The following is a 25,056-nucleotide window of genomic DNA, read 5'->3' as shown; positions in this document are numbered from 1 at the left end:
GCTTCCTGGGTATTAAAGAGAAGCCAATACCACACAAGAAAATACAAATGATGCAGGTTGGTCACTACCGGTAACTGGAAATTGAAATAGTATATGTAAATCTTAAACAAATTTCGTTGTGAGTGTGTGGAAATAACATATTTAACATAGTGTATATTCAAGTAATACAAAGGAACTTTGAAAGTAAAATAGTGTGCAATTTATTCAACATTAATTATTTGAGGGACTCTTTGCCTAAAGAAAACATTTCCACTCTGTCTTAAAAACTTAAATCCAAACGAATAACTTTTTTATACGTTTCTTACATGATACAAAGTCATGTAGATCTTGGTTGCAGTGCTTTCTCTACCTTATGAAAGTTCACGTGCTAAATAAAACAATAATTATCAGATTGGTTGTTCTAAAGAAATTAAAAATGTACCATTATTTTTATTAAGATCAGGTCATAGTAAAGTATTTAGTCAGACTGCCATTTTCCTGGTTCTGCCTTTGACATTATCAACTACAGAATCAGAATCATTGCAAACTCTCATGATGTAATTTATCTAAAATCTTAACAATTACTGCTGATGCAGGGACCAATATTAAAGTGTATTCAAATAAACAATTCTGGGACGGCACTATGATTATCCAGACATGTTTAAGGGTCCATACAGGCCCTTAGCCAGGATGTCGCACGGGGTTATTTCGGGTAATGCTCTAATGTTCACTTCAATCGGAATCTCGTATTTTATAGATTTTCCTAATAATTTTATTTTTCCGTTGGGAGCCAGTCGGCCTAATTGTCAAAGTAAAAACATACTGGTTACGTGTATCGTGTCTTTTTGGTCCTGAGATTCAATCGGGCTCCAAGTACATCGGCGACAAGGTAAGAGTCCGTTAAACTATTACCAGATAAGACCTACTGACCGTTGTTAATCAGTGTCATTGTACGGATTACAAGAAAGATATAAAACATATTTATAAATCCAAAGACCGCCTCTATTACATCTTCTTCGCAAGATTGATTGATGTAATATAAATTTGCTCTTACGCTGCGATGTTAAAACAGTGAAATAGGTATTTGTCATCACTGAATCACATGGACCGGTTTACACTGGTTTGGCTCTCAAACGCGGCATCGATCTTTCCCTCGCTCACAAGGAACCAGAATTCATTTCAGAATAGTAATTTTTACAAAATTCACTGATGCGTAAATAGTTTGACAAACGGAATAAATCAATCCTAACACATGAAATCTGCTACGCATTAAAAATGATGTAGTAGACTGTACTTAGAAGTTTTGGGCGAATATCAATGGGAAAATTGGATAAAACAGGGTTTTGCATTGTAAAAAGGGTCGATATTTTACTAAATCATGGGTAGAAAAGAGAGCGCAATAATACAACACAAACTATTTACAGTTTCAATGCGCCCAGAAACGAAGTCTGTTATATAACTGTTAGGGTATCATTTTCTTAGTGAAATTATTTAAAGAAAAATGACAAACCACATAAATATTGCGTTTGAGGGATTTTCAATCGAATTAATTTAATTTTCAATATGAAATCATGTAACACAATGCGGGTTTGAACATTATTTAATTGCATAACGACAAATGTGTAATGCATTAACAGACTATGAAGGTGGTGTTACAATTATTTTGACAATCGTATTAAATAACATTTGGACAATTTGTAACATACAGACAAATGTGTACTTCATTAATAGACTGTACACTTTATCATATAATCCGTTTTGATTTCAATTACGCTGATACAGGTATCCTGCAGCAAATTAATAACATTACACAGACTGATGAGGAAGATTGACCGTATATAAATACTAGGAAAGAAAAATTAACAGGAGACTCCTTGTGGGTAGGCTGGAATTCATTCACGATCCGAATTCATTCTAGTCGGGAACGAAATTATGAGACTATATGCTCACGTGTCCGTGTGACGATTTGTTGAACTTTTGAATTTTTTAACTTTAGAAACATTCTTAACTTTATATAATTACATCATAAATATTATTTACTTACGACTTCGTTATAATCAAACAAAACATACTTTTACTCGATCTTGAAGAAACTAAAGAATGAAAAACGTGTGCACTCTTTTTCTTATCGATAAACAAAATGCATGTACATGATGCCAATAAAGGCAATGACTTTAAAATCAGTTGCAAATGGCTTTACTCAATAGATCGGTACGAAGCACAAATAAACCAACTAACATAAAAATAATAGACACAAGGCACTGATATGAGAATACTCTCAGTTACTGAAAGCTTGTTCAAAGCCAATTACCACTAATAAATAACTCATGTTCTCCAAGACTATAAAGTATCAAACAGTACACACCCTTGGAAAGCCGTCATAAACAGTCTTTGAGTGTAGTGACAACTGTACATTATACCTTGTCCATCGGATTTCTTATGATTAAGAAATACCAGGCGTTAGAATATTTATAAAGGGCCTAGAAAATCAACCTCACAATGTTAGAGTAGATAAATTTTCTTACGCCTGGTATTTCTTAATCACAAGAGATCCGATGGACAAGGTATAATTTACAGTTGTCACTACACATAGGCAGACATACATATATATAATTACTTCCCCTTCCAAAGACATTAAAATTTCACCCACCACCCCCAAAAAAATAAAAAAATCCCGTTACCTTTTATTCTGTATAACAAAAAGACGTGCATACAATTTATATTATTATCATTCAATAAAATATTGCTTCAGTAGTGGACCTAGAGCTTAAAGTGGGAGATGTTGTTACCTTAGCTGTATTTGGTTAAACTTTTTTGGGGTCCTTAATGCTCTCTAACTTCGTACTTTATTTGGCCTTTTTAACTTTTTTGATTCGAGCGTCACTAATGAGTCTTGTAGACGAAACGCGAGTCTGGCGTACAAAATTTCGATCCTTGTATCTATGATGAGTTTATTGTGACTTCAGGGAACTTTATTTGAACATATAATAAAATGCTCCGCTGGGGCGCAGCTTGATACGACCGAAGAGGTCGAACCCTGAACAGTTGGGGCAAGTATGGACACAACATTCAAGCTTGATACAGCACTGAATTTGGATTGTAATTAAATATTTGACACAGCATAGGTTTCTCACACAGAATGAAAGTGGTCTAAGAACTTAAAAAATTTTAATTTACCTATTCAAACCATATCATTATTATTTGCTTTTATATATAAATCAGAAATAACCAATTTAAAATGGAAAATTTTAAAGAAAAAAAAGGAAAAAAAAAATCCCCCCCAATTTTTGAACCCCCTTATGATTCATCACCCCCAAACTCAATCCCAGCTTTCCCTTGTGGTATGGTACCTTGCAGTACAATTTCAGAGAGATTCATACATTTGAACACAAGTTATTGTCTGGAAACTAGAAAAATGCTTTTTTTCCCCCTTTTTGGCCCCAAATTCCTAATCTTGTAGGGCAATTACCCCCAAACTCAAACCCAGCTTTCCCTTTGTGATATGGAACCTTGCAGTACAATTTAATAAAGATCCATACACTTACCCACAAGTTATTGTCCTGAAACTAGAAAAATGCTTGTTTTTTTGCCCTTTCATGGCCCCTAATTACTAAAATTTTGAGGGAATTACCCCCAAAATCAATCCCAGCCTTCCCTTTGTGGTATGGTACCTTGCAGTACAATTTCAGAGAGATTCATACATTTGAACACAAGTTATTGTCTGGAAACTAGAAAAATGCTTTTTTTCCCCCTTTTTGGCCCCAAATTCCTAATCTTGTAGGGCAATTACCCCCAAACTCAAACCCAGCTTTCCCTTTGTGATATGGAACCTTGCAGTACAATTTAATAAAGATCCATACACTTACACACAAGTTATTGTCCTGAAACTAGAAAAATGCTTGTTTTTTTGCCCTTTTATGGCCCCTAATTACTAAAATTTTGAGGGAATTACCCCCAAAAGCAATCCCAGCCTTCCCTTTGTGGTATGGTACCTTGCAGTTCAATTTCAGAGAGATCCATACATTTGAACACAAGTTATTGTCTGGAAACTAGAAAAATGCTTATTTTTGGCCCCTTATTCCTAAACTTTTTGGGAAATTGCCCCCAAACTCAATTCCAGCTTTCCCTTTGTGATATGGAACCTTGTAGTACAATTTCATAAAGATCCATACACTTGAACACAAGTTATTGTCATGAAACTAGAAAAATGCTTGTTTTTGGACCCTAATTCCTAAAATTTGGAGGCAATTACCCCCAAAATCAATCCCAGCATTCCCTTTGTGATATGGAACCTTGTGGTACAATGTCAGAGAGATCCATACACTTATACACAAGTTATAGTCCGGAAACTACAAAAATGCTTGTTTTTGGCCCCTAATTTCTAAACTGTTGGTACCATAACCCCCAAAATCAATCCCCACCTTCCTTTTGTGGTATTGAACCTTATGGTAAAATTTCATTGAGATCCATTCACTTAAACTAAAGTTAGAGTGCGAAAACTAATGTGTCTTCGGACGACGACGGCAACGACGACGACGACGACGACGACGCCAACGTCATACCAATATACGACCACAAACATTTTTTTGCGGTCGTATAAAAATTGAGGACATGTGGTATAATTGCCAATGAGACAGCTATCCTACAGAGTTAGAATGAAGGGGTAGTAAGCAATCATAGACCCTCAACAATGAGAAAAACTCCATACTGTATTGTCAGCTATAAAAGGGCCGACATGAAAAATGTTAAACAATTCAAACGAGAAAACTAACGGCCTAATTTCTAACAAAACAATTTACGAAAAACAAATATATTTATGACAGACCTGAGCCAACGACAACCACTGTACTACAGGCTCCTGACTAAGGACAGGCACATACTGTGACAGGTTCAACATGTTTGTGAGCGCTCAACCCTCCCTTAACCTGGGACAGAGGTGTTACAGCACAACATACGAACAACTGTAAAATTCAGTTGCAATTTGCAACTCAAAAGATCGGTAAGATGCACTTAAACAAAAGAGACAAAGCACCGAAAAAAACAGTACTCACAGTTTACTGAAAGCTAGTTCAATGCCAATTACAACTAATAAAACATTTTTCCAGACTAAAGTACCAACCAGTACACATCTAACGGATTTGTTGTAAAGACGTCATAAACAGTCTGAGAAAAGCATGACCTTGTGCAAGCCGAAAATATCAGTAAACAGTATCTACAGGATGTAGAATATAAGTTATTATAACTGTACATATATATAGAGCAAAATATAGTCAGTTATGTTTTAATTTTTCAAAATATAAACAATGTTAATAGTCCTATTAAAGCTTAATAATGTTTTATTGCATTAATCAAGTAATAGGATTGGACACAAATTATTACAACTTATATTAAGACCTCTCATTACATATACAATACACATATATGATGACAGCAGACACATGTATAATATAGCGTCACTTATAGAACATAAAGGAAGGAGTCGCACATTGGCATGGCAACAAAAAAAGCAAATAGGACCGAAAGAAAAAAGAAAGCTGCTGACTTGAAACGTTAATTTTTTTTTTGTCTGTTTAATGAAATAACGAACTTTATCAAAAATTTTAAAGTCCGTTTCGTAATTATATGCATCTTTCCCAAGCAATAGCGTTTCAATTTCAATGTGTATGTTCATATTTATAAGATCATTAACCAGAGATATTCTTTGGTTATAATATAATTGGCATTCTAGAAAGTATTGGATGGCATGTTCAACAGGAGAATCGCAGGAGCATTTAGAATCATTCACTACATTTATCTTATTTAAGTCTGCATTTAATGAAACTGCACTTGTGCCTTAGTTTTGTACTGAGGTTTTGTATGCAGTATATTAAATTTTCTAGGCCCTCACCATAATATGTTGGAGGTCTAATTGGTTCACCCTTTATTTTTCGTTTAAATAATAGTCCTATAAAACAATTTTTAAAAGATTTAACTACTGTGTTAAATTGATAACCTGGCTTTAAGAAAAAGTTCATTCAAAGGATCAATTAGTTTATATGGAATGTGTCTTAATTTACTTTATAATGTGCTTTATAAACAACATCACCGTAAAATTAGGATGGGATATCCCGTTTGTAATAAGAATTCTACAGGTGCAGCCAAACTTAATGTATATATGAAATTGGTAAAGGTTTTTAACCGGGTTTTCGAAGGAAAAATCGGTTATTGATTTGGGGATGTACGGCGGGCGGCTGCCAAACAGTGTCCGTTCATTTACACGGAAACGCTTTGACGATTTTTTTTTCAAATTTAGATATGTTGTTTCCTTTGACTAAATAAAGGTCAAGTTCAATTTTAAGGATTTTAGCTTTTCTTGTTGTTGAGTTCCAATAGTCAGAAGTGGTACTTATTATGTGATTGAATTATTTCCCTTTGAACATAAATGGTTAATTATATAAATAAAGTTTCATTACATTTGCAGATAAGTTTTATAGATTTTTAAAAGACATAGTATTAATGATAAATGACATTTTGGATATTTTTTTTTCTTTGGTAAATTGTTTGAAGAATTTTGTGGTAGGTTTGTTTGTTATTCTGTATAAACTAATTTTCTGAATGCTATATATATAATTTTTTTATGAAGTGAACTCCTTTAAAAACGGAGTTTATATTGTCTATTAATAAACATAAATTTGGATTCTGATTTTGGTTTAATTTCATCAAAACTTGAATTCTTGAGGTTCTTTGATATACTGATTCTAACAATGTTTTAGTGGTTAAATCATATCAAATTGTATTGATTATAATTTGAAAATATATAACATCATATCTAGTTTAAGAGAACTATTTTTTAGTGGTTAAATCATATCTAATTTTAGAGAACTATTTGTTTATCATTTATTCAGTTTGAGTTATTTCCCTTTGAACAGAAAATTAATAAGTATATGGATAACAATAAACTGTGTTTCCTTTCAACATAAATTAAATATATATAGGGTTCTTTCAAATGCTGAATCTAAACCTGTATTTAAATATTGGATTTTTGGGTCCAGTTTTCAAGTTGGTCCAAATCAGAGTCCAATATTAAACTTTGTTTGATTTCAACAAAAATTGAACTTATGGGGTTTTTTTTTAATGCTGAATCTAACCATGTATTTAGAGATTTTGGATTTTGGGCTCCTTTATCAAATTGATCCACATTGAGGCCCAAAGGATCCTAAATTAAACTTTTGTTTGATTTCATCAAAAATTTAATTCTTGTGGTTCTTTGATATGCTGATTATAACAATGTACTTAGATTTTGGATATTTGACCATAATAGGTAAATGTTTCTCCGACCTTGATCCCGGACGCCCCTTTTACAGAACCTACCTATTGTATTTATTGTTAATTTGTTCTCGTCCTGAATATGCATGAAATATTTGCCACTGGACGTTAAGCAACCAACAATCAATCAATCAATAATAGGTAAATGTCCAATTTCAAATTTTTCAGTTCTTTGACCACATTCATTTTGTGTCACAAACCTATGCTGTGTCAAATATTCAATCACAATCCAAATTCAGAGCTGTTTTAAGCGTTAATGTAGTGTCCATACTTGCTCAACTGTTCAGGATTCGACCTCTGCAGGAAATCCGGTTTGCTGTCACTCTGACAGCCTCTTGTAATTAATGTGTGGTGCCTTTTAATCTACCAGTTATACATAAATTATAATCATTGAACTACAGACACGTGCGGGCATAGCGAGCAAGTTGTGAAATGTATTATCACACTGTCAGAAGGGGCTAAAGGAATATGCCGGTTATGGTCTCATGGACATTTACCACACCTTCATTCAATTTCAGCACATTGTTCATATATATATCCTTTATTAAACAAGTTGGTAAATTAACTTATATAAAAATGCGTTCTTGAAAGAAGATGTTGAAACTTAGGAATTGAATCTTAAAAATTGAGACGAGCAGAGCGAGGCGAAAAAAAAACAACTTTCTATTGTATTGGGAAGAGGTGGATGTGGGTGTCAAAAATTTTTCAATGCACCCCCCCCCCCCCCCCCACATCTGAAGTATTGAAAAATTGGATATCCCCATCATTACATGCTCAACTTGAATTTTCAATGCCCCTTATTTCGCCCCCCTTTTAGGGTTACAAATGACCAGTCCATTTAAGACTATACAAGATCTATAAAATTAATGGAAAATTTTGTAAATATTTTTTTGTCCTGACTTTTATGATGTTATGCTAATCATGATCGATATGACATAATTTATCAGATGAATGAGCCTCTAGGTTTATTTTTTGTAAACCTCATATCTTCGAAAACTTACAATCAAGCGGACTCAAACCAAACAAAACCATAACTTTGGCCTTAATTGTTAAATAGATACCGGGTATTTGATGATTTTATAGCGTAATCCATGAAACCGGACCGGAATCCAATTTACTGTTATTCTTTTTAATTACTGTTCATTTCAGACCTGGACAATGAGGTCAAGACTATGACACTGACCATACACAGAAAAGAAAAATAATGAAAACCTGCACCAGGAGCGCATGCTACGCCTGTCCTAAGCATATGGAAATTGTTTCAAGAATAGAACTATATTGTATAAGGCATTAAATCAGAATTCAGTATATTACCCTGTAGAAAAAAACTTGCTCGAAGATATCCTCTTTGGTGGTTTAAGTTCCATAACTCTAGAAAAGCATATGATTTTTTTTGAAATCGAAAAGAAGCTTTCGTTCACAAATCCAAACAGTCAAATAAAGTAAATTGATCCAAGCTGTTGGCACGCTTAAGCTTCTTTGTGACATTTGTGAATTGTTTTAAATCAGCTGTTTATGGCATAACTTTTTGAAATCGAAAAGAACTGTTCTGATAAGTCGATTTGAAAAGCTCACTAGAGCTTGTGTTTATGTAGTTTATGGAATATCGACTCTAAATAAAACTTTGAATATTGAATATTGAATATATTAACTCTGGAATGACAAATGAGTTTTTTTTTTTTTTAATCATAAAGAAGATTGAATACTGTCCGAAATAATTGTACCGTATCCAAGCATACTATCCCAAAATAAGTGTCGAGTGTCATGTTTATGAATTTGAGCAAGCCTTATTTAGTATGTGGCGTGAAAATTGGATATCCCTGGATCGACAAATCAGAAAATTTTCAAAATTAAAAGGGAGCTAACTAACTTTTACAAATCCTAAAAGGATTGACTGATTGTTGGTTGCTTAACGTCTGATGGCAAATGTGTCATGATTGTTCAGGACGAGAACAAATTAACAATAGGTAGGTCCTATAATATAATCTGTCGGGGAAATTTGGACTGCCACTGAAAAATGACTTTTTGCTAGGGTTCTTAACGTACTTTTACATCCCGCAGAGCCAAACGGACGCCCCACTCAGCAAAGGTTTTACTATTATCAAAATTGTGTGGTTCATGTGGGCGACAGACGGACGGATGGAGATAAGTATACTATTATACACCTCGTCTTCGACAGGCATATAAAACCAAAACCAAAATATCAGCAGGTACAGAGTTCCAGTGTTTTCTGTTTTTGAGTGAAGTGATCCGGGATTTTTCTTGCGAAAATATGGTGTAAAATGTAAATGAAATATAAAAAAAGTGTCAAGGGATGGAGGAGTACCGATCAACTTAAAAAAACACGATTCCAACCGGACACTATACCTACCGTGAAAACGAGCAAACCGAAATCCAATAAAGACATAAGACGGACTTGAATTATGCGGGACAAAAGAAAAAAGACCGACGATACTGAAACGATCGAGGTAATTAAAAGTGTCGAATTTTCTTGTTGCGTGAACCCCTGAGGGTTCACGCAAATTAATTAGTTAGAAATATAGTCTTATGGAGGAATATTCGGAACATTTATATTTCTTATCTGTATTAGCTTCCTGCAATTAAGAGCACCTCTATACGGATCATTTAAGATATCTAAAACTTGGCAATAAAGAACTTTACACAGATCGCTTAACCTCATTTATATGCTATATGCATGGTAATAAAAGATATAGTTGATAATCTATATAGAAAAAAATAGAAATAGATTCCCATACGTATAATTCTTAAAGAATAATAATGATTCAAAACATGGACACATGTACCTCAGTCTTTCAAAAATTCATTAAATTAATCTAGAAATAATGAGGCATTGAGTAAAGGTCAACAAGTAGGAGACATAAAACATACGAGGTAAAAAGGGAATGCATTCTTATTGCCTATGATGACGTAAATGTACACAAATATGATCATTGATAATTTAAAAGAAACAGTTATCAATGCAGAAGAATAAATCGACACAAAAGAATATCCTTTAAAGATTCTCAACAAAAAAGATTAAACTGCATTTGTTTAATTAATTCTAAGAAACAATAAATTTGAGTGTAATAGAAAGTTATACAAACAAGTTATAGGAGCGCTCCCTCCATAGGTGGTATATTTTCACCATCATGCACATATCTGCATCTGTCTGTCCTATTAATAAATATCTTAGATAAGTTCAAATGGAAAGAAAACATCAAATTACACTGTCAATTTAGAGATGGCGGTTTTATGGTCTTCACAAGCAAAATAGAGCAAGTAGAAGATTTCTTTAACATAGCGAACAAAATTTCCCCTATACTTAAGTTCACATATGAGGTAGTAGTTGGGAGACTTTTGAAAAGGGACCCATGCTTAAAAAGTTAACTTTAAGCAAAAAATCCCAAAACACTGTTAAATTTCTGAATTATAGGCAACAAACATAAGTTAGCAAAAAACAGTGTAAAGTTTTGAGATTTATTACGTATGTTGATTTAAGGAACCGCATTTCATAATAATCGAATTATCCTGCGACTGATATGATTATATAATATTTGGTAAACTATGCTTGCCAATGAGAGAACTTTCAATAAACATGGCGTTGAATGTTGAGTCTTAGCAAAGCGAGCTAAATGACATCAAATTGACCAGTGTTGTACAAGATATACATCAATGGCAATATTTTTATACAAAAAAAAAAAAAACAGGCTCAGGATTTGGACAGGTATATTAAGTATATATGTATAAGCAGCAAATTGAATGTATTAGCGGGACCCAAACCCATTTCTAAGGTGGATTTTTTACGACACAAAATAAAATGGTAAGCAAGTAGATTTTGTATTATTTGGTAGCAATAAAACTTTCACATTTTATGAAACAAAATATCGTACTTGCTCTGAAATATGTATTTTTAAAAAAAAAAATATATAAAATTACTGAGGGATTCTAGTTGAAATATTACCTCTACCAATAAACACCCTAGAAGTGTCATCCATTGCTAGTAGTTTTCCCTTTCACACAATAATAAAAATGAAAGCTAGCACCATCCAGAAATGAACTATTGAAATTAAAACATTCCTTATCTCCCTACTTTATATTTAACACCACTCTCAACATGCCATAATTGTCCTGATTTGCAATAAAAAGAAAATATTATCCCCCACACACATGGTAATGAAAATACTGAGATATAATTTACAATTCAGTTGAAATAATAATAAGCATAAAAAAGTCCTAAGGTTCACGTATTGACTTTTTTTTTAAAAAAGCAACTTGTTATTCTTGTTTTAAGAGTTTTTGGTTCTTGATCCTATATTGCACGGCAGGTATCGATTAATTATCAATCTCCCGCAATCAAAACAGACGTAACTAGTGTTCCGTTTTCTTCTCTTCTATGGTCACAGTTTCTTGGACTTAAAATTAGATGCAATTTTAGTTTCTGAATAAAATTTATTTTTAGTAACGCAATTCCGATTTATTTTCAATTTAGAGTGTCGCGCGAGGTTGCAGATTTTGTTTCTCGCGGAGTTTATGCATTTATTGAAATAAAAAAAGATAACAATCACAAACTCTGTTCTATACAAAAATAAATTAATTTTACACCAAACAAGAAGTACTGCGAGTAAAAATAATACCCCGCTCATTACTAAGTCCAGGATTTGCACAGGGAAATCCTAAAAATGGTTCTGATAATGGTAACCCCTAATAATTAAGTCCATGTTTTTATAAGGGAAGGGAAACCCCAACAATTTATTCTGATAAAATACAAAACCGAAATTGCAAAATAGCATTATATGTGTTAGACGGTAGTTTGCTGATATGACGAAGTCCATGTCCCCCCCAAAAAAAGAATATTCACACGAAGAGATGAAAAAGAAAAAGGTGGTGCAACAGTACATGATGTGAGTAAAATTCTGTGAAAGATTAACAAAATTCTGTCTAATGGTTCAGGATCGGTTGCGGATTCAAAAGTGAGACAGACGGACGGACTCGACAATCACTATATACCGCCGACTTGAAAAAACAATGGTAAAAAGAATAAAACTTATTGTTTACATCACTAAACAAGATGAATTGTGATCTGTTGCTGACTGATAATGATACCCTCGTTATAAGTATTCGAAAAACAAGAAGTATACATGAAAACATTTTACACGGTACAGTATGCTTATATGAAGCTTGGCATTAAATTTGAGGAAGCTCTGGTTTGTACTGAGAAAATACTACATACATTTCATAGATAGCCATTATGTGTAAGAATATACAGGTTTTCGGTAAATATGAAGTTGATAAGCAGTTGATGTCAACTCCTCACACGGTATAATATAGCATACTTACATGAAACGTGATACAACATTCCCCAAAATATTATTTTTTGTCTCGCCTGTGACGAAAGTCGCAGAATGCGAGACGTAGAGATTACAATCCCATGGCGACGACGTAAACTATTTGTATAAAGCTTTATACTTAAGATAGAAGCCCTGGATGCTACACACTATGTATGCAGATCCTTATGTAACGAAGTATTCGTCTGTCATATGACCATTATCCTTGACCTCATATTCATGGTTCAGCAACTGCTTGAAAAAAAAAAACTTGTTTTTTTTTTTTCATGCAAAATACTCACTTATTATGAGTAATCGACTAACTATATTTGGTTTCCGGGATCCTTGCATGGTCTACATGTCCGTCAGACAGGGTTCAATTGACCTCGACATTATTTCTTAGATCAGTGATCAAGGTTAAAGTTTCGAGGTCAAGTCCGTATCTCGGATAGTATAGGTCAACTATATTTGGTGTGTTGAATAATTGTAAGGTGTACATGTCAGACTGGCAGGTTTCATCATACATTGACCTCATGTTCATTTGTCAATGTAAAGTTTTCGTGGTTTGGTCTGTTTCTCGGATACTATAAGCAATATAAGTTGTATTTGGTTTTAGGAATTATTGGAAGGTGTACATGTCAGATTTCATTTGACGATATTTTTTTCTGATCTGGTCTGTTTGTCAGATACTATAAGCAATAGGGCCACTATATCAAATGAAGGAATGATTGTAAGGTATAAATGTCTGCATTGCAGATTTCCCCTGACCTTGAAGGTCATACGGTCAATTTTAGTTTTTCATTGTTATGTCCGTTTCTCAGTAACTATAAGCAATAGGTCAACTATAAACTGTATGGAGTGATTGCATGTTGTATGGCAGGGTTCATCTGACCTTTATCTCATTTTTATGGTTCATTGGTCAATATTCAATTTTTGTAATTACGTCTGTTTCTCGGATACTATAAGCTATAGTCTAACTATATTCGGTATGAAATTCAATCAAGATAAGTAAAGCAGACGCACTCTTGTCTTACTAATTTTTTAATTTTTTTTTTGCAAACTTGACTACTGCCAAAAGTAGCATAACTCTTGTTACAATGTACATGTAAGCTGGGACTATTATACTAATATTAGTATAATAGTCCCAGATGTAAGTCATATGAAAATACATCTTCATTTTGATGATAAATGACAGTTTTCAATTCATACACATGTTAGTTTGTCATTCATTCATCCCATCAAACAGCCTGCGACGAAACTCGCAGAATGCGTGACATTGGGATTACAACACGGCAGCGGCGGCGACGGCATAAACTATTTGTATAAAGCTTTATATTTCAGAAGGTAGACGACCTGGATGATTCATATATTGTACGCAGATATCTTATGTAACGAAGTTTCCGTTTGTCATATATCTATTGTCCTTGACCTTATTTTCATGGTTCAGTGACTTCTTGAAAAAAAATTAAGTTTTATTTCATGAAATACTTATTATGAGTAAAAGGAGTACTATATTTGGTACATGTATATGGGTTCAGTGAAAGGTCTGCATGTCTGTCAAACAGGGTCAACTCGGCCTCATTTCATGGATCAGTGATATTGGTTAAGTTTTCGTGGTAAAGTCCGTATCTCAGATACTAGTATAAGCAATAGGTCAACTATATTAGATGTATGGAATGATTGAAAGGTGAACATGTCCAACTGGCAGGTATCATCTGACCTTCACCTCATTTTCATGGTTCATTAGACAATGTTTAGTTTTTGTGGTTTGGTCTATTTCTCAGATACAATAAGCAATAGGGCCACTATGTGTTGAGTATGGAATGATTATAAGGTGTTCATGTGTGTCTGGCACTTTTCATAAGGCCTTGACCTTATTTGCATGGTTCATTGGTCAGTTTATCAGATACTATAAGCAATAGGTCAATTATATTTGGTGTATGGAATGATTGTAACGTGTACATGTCTGTCTGGTATGGTTCATAACACCTTGACCTAATTTTCATAATTCATTGGTTAATTTTAGGTGGTTATGTCAGTTTATCAGATACTATAAGCCATAGGTCAACAATATTTGGTATATGGAATGATTGTAAGAGGCCGGGGTAGTAATGCCCTTTACCGTCAGGCGTCAAACTGTCATTTTTCGGCTACCGTTAGCGTCATATTGGTTAAAATTTTATCGTGATTCGTCAAAATATCCTTGTCGTGATTCGTCAGAGGTCTCAAATAATTATCGTTACCGTTATTTTTTGAAAAAAATAACGTGATTCGTCAAAATCTATCGATTTTTTTAACGTCTAAAAGAAAGTGTACATTTTATCGTCATGCAGCAAAAATTACCGTTAACGTCATTAGGCAAGAATTTTTACCATTATTCGTCATGAAGGTACCCCCATTACGACCCTCTTGTAAGGTGTACATGTCTGTCTGGCATGGTTCATCTGACTAAAACCTCATTTTCACTGATCACTGATAATGTTAAGTCTATGTGAAACTTCTAGTAAACCCTTCATATTATAGACTTTCCACATAAATTCAATCGTATAAGTAAAGCAGACAAGACATTTCAGCATGTGTGCTCTTGTTTAGTCTGCACAGTAGACCCTTCCAGATTCCTTTGCATTCAGTGGTTACTGACAATTAACTTTTTTTTTCTGATATTATTTTAATGTTATCAATGTTGTCTCCCTTTGCATCTATACCCCATTTTAACAAATGGGTGGTAAATTTCAATTTCCATAATATAATCTATCAATGGTCTTTGATAAACACAAACAATGTTTGTTAGAATCATCAGACAATTTTATATACTAGCAAATTCACTGAAATTGAAAAAACGAAAGAATAAAGAATGACTCAGTTGTATTCATAATGATATCTTTTTAAAGCGTCCTTCATAGTTTCTAGAAGTATTAAATGAGATTGTTGTTTCATCTACATTAACCAAACATTCTATCTTTTCCAAAAATGAACAACTTTACATGATAACCATAACTTTTCTTTAAATCACAAGACACTTTATTATTAGAATAATATATTTATTAGTTTTTTATTACAACAAATATCAACATTAAACATCTCTGGTATGCTGTGAAGTGGGAATTTTTCAAGACAGGTTTATTTTCTCTAATTTTGGTTATACATTATAAAACAAGCATTCTGAGAGTATTGCATGGCAATACATAGTCCCCTACCGGTTAAAAATTCATTGTACTGGAACAAAATGCTACCATGATCTATAACTTGTCATGGTGTAAACTATATATCAAATATTAAGTCAATATCTTTAAGCATGACGAAACAAACTGTCGAAAACTGATTATTTGAGTGAATTTTTCAATTCCAAGGACGATAACTCTGCACAAAATCATCAGGTCGGAACAAAATTTGAATTTGGTCTGTAACTTGTCATGATAAAACTTTATACCAATTATCAAATCAATATCTAAGCATGACAAAAAAAGGGCAGAAAACTGATTATTAGGGTGATTTTTTAAGTCCAAGGACCATAACTCTTCACAAAATCATCAGACTAGAACAAAATTTAAACTTGATCTGTAACTTGTCCTGATAAAAGTATATACCAGTTATCAAATCAATATCTTCAAGCATGATGAAAAAAAGTGCGGAAATGAATTTTTTAAGTCCAAGGACCATAACTCTGGATAAAAATCATCAGACCGGAACAAAATCCGAACTTGATCTGTAACTTGTCTTGATAAAACTATATATCAAATATCAGATCAATATCTTCAAGCACGAAGAAAAAAAGTGTGGAAAACTGACTTGCCAGACTGACGGATGGACAGACAGACGGACAGAGTGCAAACCTAAAGTCCCTTTCGACTTCGTCAGTAGGGGACTAATAAAAAAGCAAGAAATAAATCCTTGTGAATAGGTTTGGTTTTGGTCATAAAAATCACCAAAGGAGAAGAAGGGGCATTAAGGCCCATATTTGGCACAAGAAAAATCTGTTTTTGAGATATATTCTTATTTGCTCATTATAAAGGAAAATGCATAAATTAAGAGATATACAAATAAGAAAATATTTACAAAATTATGATGTCATTATTACATAAAAGTATACACATTGTTCACGAAAATAAACAAAAATGCAGATTTCATCCACTTTTCCATCCATATTCCCTAGTGAAAACATTGGCTACAGCAATATTACATCAACATATTTCCTGGTGAAAACATTGGCCATAGCAAAATTACATCAATATCTTTTAAAGTTATTAAGTCATTTTTTGGTGAGATCATACTTTTCTAATCCAAATAGACTCAAAAGTTCATACAAATGAAGGAAAACAAAAATTTTTTACAAATTATACTAATTTGTAATTGTTTACTGCTAAACACCTATTTACCTTAAAGTCTTGCCACAGCAAATTTATTAATTTACCATGCAAGATGACTTTAAAATTTGCACTAAATTTGGAGCCAAATATGGGTTTATTGCCCTTACTCCAGTAATATCCCTGAAAATTAACCACTTCACAGTATACAATAGAAAATTCATTGTGTGCAAAACATTTATTCACTTGAACAATAAGCTGAACAGTAAACTTAATGAATTGAATATGAATTGATGAAATTTAATTAACCTGATTATTTTTTTAAGAATACCTTTTATATATATATATATATATATATATTTAAATATTGCACTAGTACGAGTAAGGTTAAAAAATAATCAGTTGAAACCAAATCTTCACACCTTAAAATAATTTAAAAACTTAAAATTATACAGTATAAATAATAAAATTAACTAATCGTTATGTGACCACATAAAAAAGTATTTTTTAACCTTTTAAAAAAATTTGACTCAAATTAAAGGAGGTCACTTTTTTGGCCCCTTGAATTCAAAATTTAAAAGTATTTTATGAATCCTTCAGATGTTCATACAGACGGACATACATGGTGACACCCAGTATTTCTATGTCATCAGTACTGCCTTGTGCTTGGAGGAAAAAAGGCCAAAAGTGATTGAGATGTCAGAAATGTATGAAAATATCACAAAGTTTTGACTACTGTCTTTTGATGAGAAATCACAAAATATGCAGGAAATCATTTAGGCTATTCTAAATTCTGTCAGTAAGTTTACACAATTTTTTTTCAATATGCAATATTATACATCTGTAAGAAATCATTGCAAGGACATAGCCATTTTTCCCAGAGATTTACTAACACCACAGTGAAGATAATTCATATTGTCATGAATGTGTCTTCATAGCATATAGCACCCATCATATTTTTGTTTCAAACCAGATTAATCTCGGTATTTTTTTTTTTTTTTTTTCTATTTTCTCTCAGAATCATCTCATCAAACACGTTGATGGAATAGGGTCTGTAAGAGGAGAAAGATATTGTTCTTAAAATTACTAAACACATTTCCATGACAGGTGTCAATATTTTTACTACTCATAATATTATCATATTAAGAGTAACTGGTCTTAATTCAAAATTCTCCTCATTATTAATGTATTTTTTGCTGCTGAATTTTAAGCAAACAACAAAGAACTAATCTTGAAATAAAACATTCAACTTGAGACTTGAGCAATTTTCCCTTGTACTATAATTTTCCTGAATAAAATCTGTTTTGTGTATATTACTCCACTTGACAACACATAGCTGGTTAATTCTACCCTAACAACATCAATGGTTAAACAATTACATGGTACACCTGAGTTCCAGTCAAATGATCACAATTATTCACACATAAAAAGATAAAAGTAGCAATTGCTCCCTCTTACACTGAAGAATAAGTCACATTTAAATGCTGAATTCACTACAATGAAAAATAAAATTTACAACATGATATTTGTTTGATTCAGTTTGTTTGCAAATTGTATTTTTCATTAGATTATTTTCTTTGTATTGAACACTTGATATTTTCAGTACATCTTTTTAACATTTGTTCCTGTTGTCCGAATATACAAATGATATGTATCCTATCGCCAGGATAGTAAAAAGAAGAAAAAGTTCACATGGGACAACACTTAGTAACTGATCTTTATTATCAGCTTAAGGTTTAACAAGGTTACATATAGTTCACTTCCAATTGGCAAGTCGTTGTGTGATATCTGGAAAATAAGTTAAATCTAATATGACATAAATTAAAAGTCTCAGGTTTGTAATAACTACATATAAAACTCATCTGTATTTTTACCATATACATTTTATACATGATATGCATTGGACTTTTGTTATCTCCAAACCAATGGGACAGTGATAAAATTTGAGTTAAGGAGAGCAGACATGAATTCAATCAAGGGGAGACAACTCAAAACTTAATCTTATTATACATAGGCTGTGTTTGGATATACGCCTAAGGCAGCCTATGGTTACCCATAGGTATCTTTGGGTACCCATGGTTTGATATTTTGATATATAGAATATCAAACCAAAGGTACCTATGGATAACCACAGGCCACCTCTGGCGTATATCCAAACACAGCCATAGGCTGTGTTTGGATATACGCCTAAGGCAGCCTATGGTTACCCATATGTATCTTTGGGTACCAATGGTTTGATATTTTGATATATAGAATATCAAACCAAAGGTACCTATGGATAACCAAAGGCCACCTCTGGCGTATATCCAAACACAGCCATTATCTCCTACCAGACATTGATCCAAATCACATTTTTCATTTGAGTAGGTGTTTTTGTTTTAGGTAGTTGTTTACTGTATTTTTCTAATTTCACAACTTTTTGCTCATTGAGTGTAAAAGGGTGCTGTGATGAAGCGGTGTATTGTCACATACATTTATTACCATAGTTCAGTTTATTTACTTTTTGTGACTGTGTTTGTTTATTGAATAAAAAGTTGTATAAAACTGATCTTGACTGAAACTAAATAATTAATAAATTCCTGGTAAGGAACGATAACTAAGATGTGGTTGGTTTGTTTTAACACTCCATGATTTATACTGACCCCAGCATAACATAATGCAAATGACCTTCACATTGAATGGGAAGACTAGAAGACCACCATTATTGTCCACTTCCCCCCAAAAAATACATGCAATAAATAAAATATTCCTACCAATTTTGAAAGAATTGATAATGTTACAGTACAAGTAAAACAGGAGAAACAAGTTGAAATATTAGCTACTGGTAGCTAATGATACCCCCACTATAAGTATTTGATACGCAGGAAGATAAGTGATGGATGCAAAAACACATCAAACAGTACAGCATAGTCATATGCAGCTTGATACCAAATCTCAGGAAGATCTGATTTGTAGTTCCTGAGAAATGTGACCACAATTTCATACATGGTCATTATGTGTAAGAATATATATAAGTAATCCATTAACAGGAAGTTGACGAGTGATGAAATTTGAAAACGCATCACTCAGTACAGAATACTAACATGGGTCTTGATGCTAAATTTTAGGAAGCTATCATCTAGTTCCTGAGAAAAATGCAACCAGAATTTTATAAGAATGACAGGCTAGAGACAGATGTAAACCAGTATACCCCCTCCTTTCTATGTTGTGGTATGAAAACATTCTGTAGCCATTATTAACTTATGTTTCATTATCTTGAAGTTGTATGTTTATATATTAATTTTGCTTTAAAATGCCCACTTTTGTGTAAACAGTTATTTATCTAATGCTATGTAATTTTTTTTCTTCAGTGTTTGTCTCGCCTTGGCGGAGTCAAAAAGCGAGACATAGGTATACTGTTTCCAGTGGCAACTGCGGCGTCAACGACGGCGGCGTCAACAATGTATTAGTTTGTGATTAGGTCTAGTTTATGGTGAACCACTAGTGGTAGGTCAATGATATTTGGTATGCAGTTGTATAAGCATTGGCATATCTCATTTCTATGGAGATTATTTGGCCCTGCCCCCTCAGTCATGGTCTATTGACTTTGAAACTTTTGCTTAGTTTACATGTATTAGTTTGTGATTAGGTCGGTTCAAGGGGAATCATTAGTGGAAGGCCAATGTTAATTGGTATGCAGTTGTATAAGCATTGGCACATCTCATTTCCATGGAGAATATTTGGCCCTGCCCCCTCAGTCATGGTCTATTGACTTTGAAACTTTTGCTTAGTTTACATGTATTGGTTTGTGATTAGGTCATTTTAAGATGAACTGCTAATGTTAAGTCAATGATATTTGGTTTGCAAATTTATTGGCATTTGCAAGTCTCGTTTCCATCAAGATTATATAGCCCCACCCCCTAATCATGGTTCATTGACTTCGAAACTTTTTCATAGTTTACAAGTTAATGTGTGTGTTTAGGTTTGTTTAAAGGGAACGACTAATGATAAGTCAATGGTATTTGGTATGCAGTTGTATTAGCATTGGCACATCTCATTTCGATGGAGATTGTTCAGCCATGTACCTTCAGTCATGGTTCATTGACTTTGAATATTTGCTTAACTTACATGTTAAAGTATTGCTATTTCAATTTCAACATTTGCATTATCAAAATTATAAAAAGGCGAGACATGTCTCTGCGTTAACAGTTTATTAGATACTGGAGTTTAAGGGTTTAAATGTATATGTCTATCTCCTCTTTTTCAACATTCACATATTCCAAATGAGTTTAAAAGTAAAATATTACCTTTCATTCACCATAGTTTGAAGTTGTCCTTTGCTTGGTTAAGTTGTATTGTTGAATCTGTTTGAGCCAGAAAATGTTGTTGTCTCCACCACCTGTCATCGGACGTCTGCAATATAGAAGAAAAGTAGTAAATTCTCAAGTGTACTGCAGTCAAATTCATGAAAAGTCAAAACTATTGCATAATGTGGTTTAATATTGTTATTCCTGAAGATACACCATACGATTTCAAGAATTTTGTATGGTCAATGAATATTACTGTATACAAAATAATTGATTATTCAATTGGTCTGTATTGATCTATTGTAAATTACACAATAAAGATGTTTCAGTTGGTTGGCTTAGTTAATTCATTGCTATGTTTTATCCTTAATTATAATATTAACAAATCCATGTTCTAATTCCAATAAAACATGGGGTACACGTACGTGACATCAAATTTCAAGCGTCCATTATATTTTAAACAGCTTGAGATCAAAATGGACATTTCTGTTGTTGTTAATCACTTGGAAATTAAATAAAAATCATTCTAAAAGTAAGTCAATATGAATTTGTACAATTTTTACTCATGAAATGGGTGGTTTTCTAGAATGCTTTTGATTCATCAAATCAAAATGCCTGCCTTTCTAACATGTCTTACAGGCAATTAAAAAAAGTACTATTATCTTTATGTTTTGTTGGGGACATTTCCCACCATTAAATCAACTCAAGTAATGTACATACTGTACTGAGATGTCTTTGGAATTTCTGTATGTGGTATCGTTCTTTCTGGTGGAGAAAGTAAACTGTTCATCTTCAAATTTCACAGATGTTGGATCAAACTTAAGAATATCTGAAAATAAATATTTATTATAAAATTGAATTCTGCTTTTCAAAAAAATTTATGAAATGAAAGTTAGAGGCAATCACAATTTGCATGAAGAGCAGAAGTTATTATTCTTTGTGCAACCTGAATCAAAATAAAAACATGTTGTTTTCATCTGTTGTAAATAGATGAAAAATTTCAGAAAAGTTTTGGTTTCGTGTGAATTTAATAAACTTCTGCATATTTATTGCATTCTGCATGTGCTTTATATTTACTGGTCCACAAACCATTTAAAAATATACCAAAATCTTAGTATAATTCAAAAGCTTTTGAAACCTGCAAAAACGAGTACATCATAAATATATTCACAGAGAAAGGCAATCTATTACAGGTACATTTATTGACCTTTGTGTCATATTATAATTAGCTAAAACAGGTATCGGTTCTTTCTTTTAATTCTCACTATGCACATATCCAGTTCTGTCAGTTCATTCTATGTGCTAATGTTTTTACAGCTTTAATGGTATTACCTTTACTAATTGGTCCCAGTTTTTCTGCTTGTTGAATCAGCTGCTCTGATGTCCAGAAACTTGGAATTCTGGGGAATATCATGTCCACATCCTGTGGCGTATGAAATCCAAGGTAGTGTAAGAGTACAGTAAAGTGTTGATCATGCAATATTGGCTCTTGTTCCTCTTTATATATCACCAAGGGAACAGAACTTCCTTTCACTGTAAACAGAAATTACATTAAACAGGTATTTAACATACAAAATAAAACATTGTTATTTGATTTATTTTCAATTTAAATTGAACAAGCTACCTATTATATCCACTACATGTTTTAACACAAGCATTTACGGAAAGGACATACATGTAGCTACTGCTTCTACAAATTATAAAACTAAGATAAACTGTTGACACAGAGATATGTCTCGCCTGTCAGCATAAAATTCAGAAAAAGACAATCTGATGGACAGCAACATGGCTAATTAATTCAAAGTCTCTGGACCAACTAGTGGGTAGGGCCTCGAAATGGTTGACAAACTGAGATGTACAAACAGTAATGTAACTTTATAGAAATATTGTCTATTGTAAGTAGTTCCTATCAAACTAACTTAATCAGAAAACTTAACATTGAAAATTGTTAATTGATTGAAAGTCACTGGACCATTACCTAGGGGGCAAGGCCTTGAAATAGTCGTCAAACTGATAGTACTGATAGTAATACAACTTTATAGAAAATATCATTGATCTATCGCAAGTAGTTCATATCAAACTAACTTAAGCAGAAAACTTATCATTGAAAGTTTCCAATTAATTGAAAGTCACTGAACCATGGCCTAGTGGGCAGGGCCTCAAAATAGTCATCAAACTGATACATGTATGTACTGATAGTAATGCAACTTCATACAAAATATCATTAATCTCCCACAATTAGTTCCTATCAAACTAACTTAAGCAGAAAACTTAACACTGAAAATGGCTAATTAATTTAAAGTTACTGGACCATGGCCTAGCGGGTAGGGGCTCCAAATTGTTATCAAACTTATATGTACTGATAGTAATGCATCTTCATACAAAATATCAATGATCTATCACAAGTATTTACTATCAAACTAACTTAAGCAGAAAACTTAACAATTGTTGACACCATCGATGCAGCCGTTCAGGAAAAGCAATCCCTATGTCTCGTTTTCCACGACTTCTGTGTCTATAGTCGCATGCGAGACAAAAATAGCATCTCAGGATACATTAGCTAAACCAAATAATATCATAATAAATGTGGATAGTGTCCACATGTGGACACAGATGATGCCCCCGCTTGCATATCATATAAGGGACATAACTGAAGAACGGTAAAAGTGACGCTACCCAAATTTGAACTTGATCTGAGTTTTGTAGTAATAAGCATTGTGTGTAAGTCTCATAACATTTGGTTGAGGCTAACTTAAGTAGAGAACAGAAACTAAAAATTCAGCAATTTTTCTATTTGTAAACATGCATAACTCTAGAACAGTTGTGTATAAGTTTTATAACATTTGGTTGAGACAAACTAAAGTTAGAGAATGGAAACGAAAAATTCAGCAATTTTTATGTTTATAAAGGGACATAACTCAAGAATGGTAAAAGTGTTGCCACCAAATTTCGTTCTTAATCTGTATTATGTAGTAATAATCATTGTGTATAAGTTTCATAACATTTGGTTGAGGCAAACTAAAGTTAGAAAACGGAAACAAAAAATTTGTACTTGATCTTAGTTTTGTGGTAATGAATATTGTGTAAAGGTTTCATAATGTTTGGTTGGGGCAAACTTAAGTGACAGAATGGAAACTAAAAATTTTGCAATCTTTTGATTTATAAAGGGGCATAACTCAATAATGGTTAAAATGACACTACCCAAATTCAACTTGATCTGTGTTTTATCAGTGGAAGTCAAAATTAAACATTGCATTGTATAAAGCATTGATTGTAGTTGATTCAACTGTTATCATGGACAAAGGAAGATAACTCCATTTTTAAAAATTACTTGATATTTAGAAGAAAATAAAATTTTTGCAATTTTTCCATTTATAAAGGGGCATAACTCTAGAACGGTTTAAATGACTCCACTAAAATTCAAACTTGATCTGTGTTTTGTGGTAATAAGCATTGTGTATAAGTTTCATAATATTTGGTTGAGGCAAACTAAAATTAGAGAACGGAAACGAAAAATTCAGCAATTTTTCCATTTGTAAATGGACATAACTCTAAAACGGTAAAAGTGACGCCACCTAAATTCAAACTTGATCTGTGTTTTGTGGTAATAAGCATTGTGTATAAGTTTCATAACATTTGGTTGAGGTAAACTAAAGTTACTTTTTTAAATTTTGACTTGGATGGAGAGTTGTCTCATTGGCACTCATACCACATCTTCTTATATCTATTAGAGAACGGAAACGATAAATTCTGCAATTTTTTCATTTGAAAAGGGGCATATCTCTAGAACGGTAAAAGTGACGCCACCAAAATTCAAACTTGATCTGTGTTTTGTGGTAATAAGCATTGTGTATAAGT

At 32.9% G+C, this 25,056-nt stretch overlaps 1 protein-coding gene across 1 annotated transcript in view; it reads right to left on the bottom strand.

The window, feature by feature from the left end:
- Window positions 1-15,628: 15,628 nt before the first annotated feature.
- LOC127737714 (protein timeless-like) overlaps window positions 15,629-25,056 on the bottom strand; it is a 51,440-nt gene continuing 42,012 nt past the window's right edge. Inside the window, exons 22-25 of the mRNA XM_052248566.1 lie at window positions 22,531-22,731; window positions 21,919-22,027; window positions 21,199-21,304; window positions 15,629-18,700 (exon numbers count right to left, since the gene is read on the bottom strand). Of these exons, the coding sequence (XP_052104526.1) occupies window positions 21,202-21,304; window positions 21,919-22,027; window positions 22,531-22,731 (413 nt within the window). The 3' untranslated portion in view covers window positions 15,629-18,700; window positions 21,199-21,201. The remainder of the gene's footprint in view (window positions 18,701-21,198; window positions 21,305-21,918; window positions 22,028-22,530; window positions 22,732-25,056) is intronic.

Source organism: Mytilus californianus, unplaced genomic scaffold (assembly GCF_021869535.1).
Source record: "Mytilus californianus isolate M0D057914Y unplaced genomic scaffold, xbMytCali1.0.p SCAF_4, whole genome shotgun sequence".
Lineage (NCBI taxonomy): Eukaryota > Metazoa > Mollusca > Bivalvia > Mytilida > Mytilidae > Mytilus > Mytilus californianus.
The sequence above is the reverse complement of the archived record's forward strand: the minus strand, read 5'-3'. Positions and strand labels throughout refer to the sequence as shown.